This window comes from Cervus elaphus, chromosome 5, assembly GCF_910594005.1.
Source record: "Cervus elaphus chromosome 5, mCerEla1.1, whole genome shotgun sequence".
NCBI lineage: Eukaryota > Metazoa > Chordata > Mammalia > Artiodactyla > Cervidae > Cervus > Cervus elaphus.
Genome location: NC_057819.1, coordinates 108,205,477 through 108,214,123, shown reverse-complemented (window position 1 = coordinate 108,214,123; position 8,647 = coordinate 108,205,477). Strand labels below are relative to the sequence as shown.

Here is an 8,647-nt window from a genome sequence, read left to right as displayed (position 1 = left end):
TCCCTGGTGGTGAGGGAGCTACGATCCCCGTCCCGGGTAGTGTGGCAAAAAATAATTTTTTTGTTAAAATTACTCTTGAGATATTTATTAATCTTCAGCCTTAAAACTGTCGCTTCTAGAAAATACATTTGATGCAGGTTGTATTAACTTGAAATGAGTATGCATATTTAATTTTATCAACCTTGTGGTAATTGCTGTCCTTATTGATCTTATTGTACTTCACTAGGTGACACCTGTGCAGGTTCTATTGTAAGCTTTCCAACAGTACTGTTTTCAAAGAAATTTATTCTACCATGTTCACTTAAAAGCAACCTAAAATCTCACTTTTCCACAAGCAGTGATTTGGGGCCATTAACCAACCTTCAGTTCATGCCTAAATTTATCTTCTTTAAGACAGATTGAAAATAACAGGGACAAAGCACTTGGGGATTGACCCCTTGTCATCCCCTGTCACACCCCTGGCAATGGAACACCAGGCTCTGGGTGGCATTGGCTTTCATTAGGGGGCATGCTATCTTACAAGTGTGACTTGGATGCCAGACTTACATTTGGTGCTGAGGTGGTTCTAACCAAAGCCCCGTGGGTACTAACTAAACTGCAGATTTAGGTTTCATACTCATTTCATGAATAAAATGGTACACATTTCACTTGTGCTATTCAGAACATTTTCCTTTTTTTTTTTTTTTTTTTGGCAGTGGGTGAGATAAGTGTTGATGCAATGCGTTAGTGTCCCTTCACCCTTCATCAGAAGTGAGCTGTTGAGGATTTGGAGATGAGAGAGGGATGGCTTATTTCATTGTGCTTGCCCAGGAGGTCTCTGGAACTTTTTCCTTGTTTCCGTAAGGGTTAGAGATGACTTCACACTGGTGTGTAAAAAAGTGTGTATTAATAAAAGTTGGTAAATGGAGTCAGGCAGGAGTGCACTTGCAGTGCTGTATGCTGTGCCTTGGCTTTTCTGCAAGTTGTTAGGTTGAAAAGTGGTTACTCAAGTTGTGTAAGTCCTGCCATTTAAAGGTTGTTGCTATGAGCTGTGTACGATGCCAAGATTCTTGACCTCCGGGCCAGTGGCAACGCTTGATCGCTCAGAGCTTTTGTGTAATAAAGTTTTATTAAGTATAAAAGAAAACTTCTGACACAGACATCAGAAAGGGGCAGAAAGAGTGCCCTCTTGCTAGGTTTTAGCAAGAAGTTACATAAGCTGCTAATTAGAGAAAAGAAATGTCTCAAAACTCAAGAGAGTGGCACCAGACCTCTCACCCATAACATGCATTTTGAGATAGCATTGGCACAAGGTGAGTCATCCTGTGCCATAAGACAATTGACATGAATCTTGAAGAGAGGCAGGTTTCTAAACAAATACATAGTTTTATAAACATAACTTAAGAGAACATTTGGTTTCTTAAGCCAATACTGGTTTGTTGAGCCATTATTGGTTCTGAGTCTTAGGTGGAACCGACTTGAAAGAGTAAATACATAGTTCATTAACACAGATTAAGCATTTCCATAAGAAAAACACATTGGTTAGCTCAAGGTTTGAGAAAAGTTCAGGTGGAACCAGGTGTCATGACAACAGAATTTTTAAAGAAACCTTTTAATTTTGTATAGAGAAGGAAAAAACTACATCTGACACTTGTTTCCTCCTGTTGCTTAAGAGAGAAAAAAAACGTCTGATGCTTGGGGACACCTAGTCTTCCTGCCTGTTACCCTCTCACCATTTTGTAGATTTAAAAGTTGTAAAAAGGAAATGATGGTAAGAGATGGTTTTAGAAGCTAGGATCTTTAAACCAGAGTGTCAAGTGGGTCCTGGCTTTCACAGTTCCAATTAACTCACCCTGCCCTTAATGGAGTTATGAACAGAGCCTGGCCATTTGTCTTGAGTCTCAGGAGTGCATACTTCTGCCTCATCAGGATTGGGGTACAACTTTACAAACTAAACTTGCGTTGATAGGTATCATACTTAAATTTTTAAAAATACTTATATTTGTCAAAGTACTTTGAACGTACTCTACTCCCAAGCCTCGAGAAGTTGCAAAACAAGGAAATAAGTACATACATGAAGTTAGCAAACTGTTAGGTGCATCCAGACAGACTTCATTATTTACAAAATATTGATTCCAGTTTTTCATTTCTGCAATTTAATACGTCATTTTTGCAGCATTGCTGTTGTAGCAGGGCTTCTCTAACAGAGATGGTGTATATTCTGTCAGTTCAGAGCTTCCATCTTTCATTAAAATGAGTTCTACTTCCTGAAAGTCCTGTAGTCTTCGAATGTCTTTGTCCTTAATATGAGAAAGAAGTTACATAATGGTTCATAAATACATGTAAAGTTATGATGAAAAGGCTTAATAAGATTGCCCCAGCATTGTTTTCTTTCCATTCATGGTAAACTAAGTCAGCAGTTGAGAATTGTTTTCCTTTTCTGTTTTTGTTTTTGTGTTTCAGACCTTGTTGCTGATTTCCAAGGGGAATAAAGTCTCAATTTTAAAAAGACGTTAGTCCAGGGCATTAAAAATATATATATATATCTGAAAGTATGATCATCCCACCACTTTTAGTTTACAAAGAATATACTGTTAGCCACGACACCAATAAGAATTGCTAAAAGGCATTTTGAAAGTTGCTTTTTAAAAAATGCCCAAAGAGATAAGAATTTTCCTCAAGTTAAAAAATGAGATTTGTTTTTGAATCATAAAAATACATACAAATGCCCCCAATTTTGTTTCCTGAGATTGCAAAGGCTTGACTTTGCTAAGCAGTTAAGAGTGGCTTTGTATTTTCTGTCCCTGGGACCATCAGCTTTGTGGAGATTGGAGGCTGGACATACATACTGAGCTAGGGTTATAAATTTTGTTGTTAGTTGTGATTCAGACAATTTAAAAGAGTGAGTAAATTAAAGGTATGCAAATCTGTAAAAGCACCAGATTGAAAATAACCCAGCTACCATGTTTGGCTGTCCTGCAGCTAAAATGTCCAATGTCTTGGATTTGTTTTCATATTAGTAATACAAAAGCTAGTGATCGGCTTCAATGAACATAATTTTACCCACCTAGAGCCCAGTCTCTATTTAGATAAACACCCTACCTTTCTGAGCAATGTGTTTGGTAGCTTTCTGATCTTCTCTACTTGCTCTGGGTTAATCCCCAGTTCACAGCAGCTTACTTTCAGTAGATTTTGGTAACTCAGCTCTTGTCTATCCAGTTCAACTTCAATGAAGTCATTTTCTTTGTGGCTCTGAATTCTGACTTTAAGTACGAGCTCTGGATCACCCACAAATTTTTTTTTGTAAAAGAAACAAAATACCCATTTTAGACATCAATTATACAAAGAGCTGAATAATAATAAAATAATAAAAGGCATATATAAACTTTTAATTATCTGAAACCTTGATAGGAATGCTGGGCAAACTCGGGTGTATACCCCATTATACTCACCAAAAGGCAATGTGAAGCCAGGATCTAAAAACCCCAGTGTGTGACATGCAGTACCCTTGGCAATACATCTGTGTTGGGTGTGCCTTGTTGGCTGTTTGAAAAGTTTCAAGAAAATGTGAGCCCTGGGGCTCTATGTTCTTAAGGGTGCAGATCATCCTGTTGATTCCTGTTGGATCCCCTGGGACTTCCAAGGTGAGAGGAGGATAAACAGGATAATTCTACCATCTTTGGAGACATCTTTGCATTTCCCTGATGGCTCACCTGGTAAAGAATCTGCCTGCAAAGTGAGAGACCTGGGTTCGACCCCTGGGTTGGGAAGACCCTCTGCCACTCCTGTATTCTGGCCTGGAGAATTACATGGTCTGTATAGTCCTTGGGGTCGCAAAGAGTTGGACATGACTGAGCAACTTTCACTTTTCACTTGGAGACAGTGGCATTGGTTTTAAGTCTTAAAACTTAATTGTCATGAGAAGGAGCAGTCTTGACTAAAGGTGGAGGAAGTTGATGAAGCCAAATGATGAAGTTGGCTTTGCAACATGACCTAGGGATTGAATCCTCACCTAAGGCAGGTGTCATCAGGTTTGGCATGATCACCTGGGTCAGTTGGCAACTGTTGATTTGAGCTTCCTTGTTTATATTCGCCTGAGAAAGAATTGGAGGAGACATGAGAAACAGCAGCAGCTCAGCGTTTAGCTCTGCCAACTCTGCCGGTTAGACAAGGGACAATAGAGCCCCATTGCCACTTTCTGCTCTGCAGCTCCTCACTGGAAAAAACTCGAAAAGGGCAGTTATTATACTCAGACTTGAATAGGAATTTTCCTTTACTGCCTAAATCATGAAAAGGAACTGAGATAGTATTTATAAATGGTATGTAATCTGAAGAAGAAATATTTATAATCTGTGTGCTTAACTCGTTTCTACTTAAATATATTTGGCATTGAGTTTTGTGTCTCCAGATCTTCAGCAGAGTTGTACAGTTAAGCGAGTCCCTTTAATAAGGAGAAGTTTCTCAACCAGAGGGAAGGAAAAGGAGGGAACATTAGAGCATCCAGGTGCCAGGTGTTTTACATAGAATATCTTCCTAAAGCTATTCTGTGCTGTGCTAATCCCTGGGGAAATGATTCAAACAAAAACCCAAAGTGACCTTTGTGCTGGTGTTTACAACAGGAGAGAGAGATTAATCAGGTGACCTCAGGTAAATGTGATATTACAGTTGGAGGCCTGGTGAGATCAAGATACACAGTAGTGTGAAAAACCTGGAAAGGGGTCAAGAAAGACCTCCCTGAAGGCTAAGTGACCTGACATCTGAAGGTTGAGTAAGCTTAACTAGATCCAGAGGGTGGAGAGAGAAGAGCTTTTCAGGGCCTGGTAACAGCAGAAGGCCCAGTGCAGCGAGGCAGTGGTTCTTTAGAAAGAAAAGCAATTCAGCATGGCTGAGTGTGTCAGAATTGTAGGGTTATCCACCAACCTCTGCCACCCAATCTGTGGTTGCTAGTCACGTGAATTGGGATATGCTCTAAGTATAAAATACACACTGGATTTCAAAGACAGGAAAAAATGTAAAATTCTTTTTAATATTAATTTTATGTTGAAATCATAGTTTTAATTTATTGGGTGAAGTAAATGTATTATAATTAATTTCACCTGCCTTTTCAATCTGGCTACAAGAAAGAGTTTAATTACCTACTGGCTTGCGTGCTAAGTCGCTTTAGTCTTGTATGACTCTGCAATCCTATGGACTGTAGCCCAGCAGGCTCCTCTGTCCTTGGTATTATTCTCCTTGCCAGAATACTGGAGTGGGTTGCCGTGCCCTCCTCCAGGGGATCTTCCCAATACAGGGATTGAACCTGTGTCTCTTAGGTCTAACCTGCTTTGGTAGGTGGGTTCTTTACCACTAGTGCCTTATGTAATAGTTTAATTGGACAGTGCTGGTGTGAGTGAAAGGTCTTTATTCTAGAATAGCGTCAAGCCATTAGACAGTGTTCAGGAGAAGACTGTCATAATCAGACTTGCATTTTGGAAAAAAGAATCACAACAGAAACCTCATTGGCCTCACAATAATCCCATGGGGTATAGGTATTATTCCCATTTTAAGACAAGAAAATTGGGGCTGAAGGATAAAGTAACTTGGAGTTTGCTCCAGGAAATGGCAGGACCTGGATATGACCTAGTTAAGAGGAAAGTGAAAAGAAATTATTAGTCATTCAGTCATGTCCAACTCTTTGTGATCCCATAGACTGTGGCCCTTTGCGATTCAAAAGGCCTGGCACCTGGCATCTGTCCATAATTCTCCAGGCAAGAATACTGGAGTGGGTAGCTGTTTCCTTCTTTCTTCAGGGTATCTTCCTGACCCACGGATTGAACCTGGGTCTCCTGCAATGCAGGCAGATTCTTTATTGTCCGAGCCACCAGGGAAAAATGTGACCCAGGGCAAAATGGCTACCCAAAGAATTGCAGCCTCCCCACCCAAATGCTGTTACCTGGATAGGGGTGACTTGGGGCCCCTGCCTCTTCCCTGCCCGGTGGGCCTCAGAGCATGCCCTGCCTTGACCACCTTTTGCTTGAGTCGCTGCCGGTTACAAAGGCGACAGAGGAGTGAGGGGCTTTGGTGGAGGTTGGAGTGTGGTGGACTGAGAGAAAGGAATCACACATTCGAGCCACAGCTCCCGGTCTCTCAGCAGGTGCTCCATTGTCCCATCTGATTTGGCTTACAAAACAAACTCAAAATTATAAGAAATTTCAAGCCAACAACCACAGAGCACTTAATGCCCAGCATGAGGTCTGTCTGCATGTAGGACTGCACAACTGCTCTGATCTCAGGCCCATTGAAGTCAGTTCTGCTTGGGGCTTAAACTGTACTTTTTCCACACTGCTAAATGCTTCTCCCAAAGATAAGATAGTCTTGCCCAGTGCAGCTCTCTCCCAGGACAGAAATAATGTCCTTGTGCCCTTCCACTCCAGCCGTGGAGGGAGCTCCGTGCTTGTCTGGGAGACTGAATGACCCAGACACCTGAACTGGAACAATGCCCTTCTCATCCCGTCACTGCTCACTCCACACAGCATGAGATGTCCCCCACCTTGGCCTACCACGTGCAAAAGCATTTCATTTTCGTGATGGACCTGTGGCTGGACAGGGTTTCTTAGAGGTCAGAAAGCATGCTCTTTGAAGTCTGGCAGATTTGGATCTGAATTTTTCCTATGCTATTTAGTAGCAGTGACACCGTAGACAAGTCACTTAACCCTTCTGAGCCTGTTTTCTGATCTGGAAAATGGGATTAATAATCTCTACCTCACAAGATTATAAGAAGGAATGAGAAAATGCATAGAAAATATAACCACTCCTAGCATGTACTGAGCACCAGTATTTGCTGGCTGCTATTATTAATTATAATCATTGATACTTGCCTCCCTCTGAAAGGACCCATGGCCTACTTGCTCTGCTCTTGACTACACCACTGGCAGAGTGGAGAAGGACACCCCACCCCTCCTCAGGCCCCTCCCCTATCCTCCTTGACAACCATGTTGGAAGCAGGGTTTAAAGACTCACCTGAGGGCTTCTTCACATCCAGTTGGGGTTCAGCCATGAGTAAGTTCTATGGTCTGTCAGATCAGCAGCCCCTCCAGCATTTATGCTGAGCTTCCAATCAAATAAAAGGCATGTTTTAAAGCTTCAGTGCATCTGTCTGCTTTGAAACGATATGTTCTTGTCATTGGCCAGTGAGCTAGGGCAGGGTTGGCCTGTTTTACAGATAGTCAAACTAAGGCTCTGCTGTTTCGTATGACTTGCACAGGATGCTGCAACTGAAGGGACTGAAATTCAATGCTCTCTCCTCTCAGCTTGTGTCCATGGGAAGCAGTGCAGGCTAATAATGCCCACCCAAAGGTCCCTGAGAGGGGAGGCCTTTGGGGGCACAGCCCTCCTTGGGAAAGGTTAGTAGCTACTACCTCAAGGGATAAGAAAAGTCAAACAGTATCTTGAACAGACACCCTCTCCTCCCCAATTCTCTCTCCCCTTTGCCCCAGCACCTTCTTCATCTGTGCATGACAAGAAAGCAAGAACACCTGGGCACATACCTTGGGAGACTCCTCTTTGGCAAGGATCCTGAGTCCTTGATTCCAAACATCAAAATGGTGAAGGCAGGGTCTGGAGCAGGAGGTTTTATGAAGGGTGGGCGGGGTTGGGCAAAGTCCTTGGGCAGGGCTGTAGTCTCAAAGGGCTGAAGATAGGAACTCACATGTTTGGGATGACTCTCCCATTTCATTGAACACCAGTGTCAGAAGTGGGGCATCAGGTGGGGCTCATTATCATGAGGCTAGAGGCAACCGTGGAGATCAGCGCCCATAGGTTTCTCAAACCGAGCTGTGCATTGAAATCACCCGCAAAGTGTGATGCGGGTATCGGGATTCTACCCTCCAGTGAGTCCTGTTTAATTTGTCTAGGGTGCAGTCTGGGTCCTGAAATTTTAAGAGCCCCCCAGCTGATTTTAATGTGTGGCCAAAGCTGAAAGTTTTGACCAAACTGCCTAAAGTGCAAATGGGGAAATGGAGACCCAAAGCATATAAATGCTCCCTGGTAGTCACAGGGGCAGCTGAGCACAGGCCTGGGGCTGGATCTGGGTCACCTTGTTGCCAACCTGATGCTGTCTCCTCAGCAGGCCTGGTGTCCTGCCAAGAATGCAGGAGGCCCCACCCTGGGCAGAGAGAAGGAAGCAGCAGGGTTTCACCTGGCTTGACCTCCTAAGGGAGGGGAAGAAAATGCACTTTGGCCAGCCCCGATGCAAGGGTGTGTCACCCTTAAACAGAGCCACCCTCCACCCCTCACCTGAGTGGATGGGGCTGTGAAGGTAGAGAGACTGGGGATAAAAGTGCTTGTGCTTTGAGGGGGAGCCTCTTGCATCCCCAATGGCCCCATGTCACTTGCTTGCTCTGTCCATACACTCGCCCACTCCCCATTCACTGGTTCACTCATTCATGCATTCTCTCAACAATACTCACCTTTTCTTGTTGTTTTGGGGAACCTTCTTTTTTCTTTATTTATTGATTGCACTGTGCGATTGTGGGATCTCAGTTCCCAGACCGGGGATTGATTAACATCCCCAGGCCATGGTAGTGAAAGTCCAGAATCCTGGCCACCAGGGAACTCCCTTGTATTTTTATTTTTTAAATTAAGTAAATACATGCTCTAGAGTAAAAAGTCTAGTGTTAAAAATCAGAGC

At 43.0% G+C, this 8,647-nt stretch overlaps 1 protein-coding gene across 2 annotated transcripts; it reads right to left on the bottom strand.

Annotated features, from left to right (window-relative positions):
• Positions 1–2,018: 2,018 nt before the first annotated feature.
• Positions 2,019–7,570, bottom strand: ANKRD40CL (ANKRD40 C-terminal like). Of its 2 annotated transcripts, none has more exons than XM_043904142.1 (4): positions 7,506–7,570; positions 6,979–7,068; positions 3,082–3,257; positions 2,019–2,279 (listed from the first exon to the last, which is right to left on the bottom strand). In XM_043904142.1, the coding sequence occupies exons 2-4, from the start codon at positions 7,013–7,015 to the stop codon at positions 2,136–2,138; spliced, it is 357 nt and encodes a 118-aa protein (XP_043760077.1). In that variant the 5' UTR covers positions 7,016–7,068; positions 7,506–7,570; the 3' UTR covers positions 2,019–2,135. The 2 variants fall into 2 exon arrangements, with proteins under 2 accessions (XP_043760077.1, XP_043760078.1); XM_043904143.1 differs by having other exon boundaries at positions 6,979–7,063; positions 7,506–7,560.
• Positions 7,571–8,647: the final 1,077 nt, after the last annotated feature.

Bases quoted from the DNA above. Each gene is read 5' to 3' on its own strand.
- ANKRD40CL (XM_043904142.1), bottom strand. From the start codon at position 7,015: ATGGCTGAACCCCAACTGGATGTGAAGAAGCCCTCAG. The intron at 3,258-6,978 runs GTGAGTCTTTAA...TGGGTGATCCAG, and splicing joins GGATGTGAAGAAGCCCTCAG to AGCTCGTACTTAAAGTCAGA. The intron at 2,280-3,081 runs GTAGGGTGTTTA...TCTCATATTAAG, and splicing joins CAAACACATTGCTCAGAAAG to GACAAAGACATTCGAAGACT.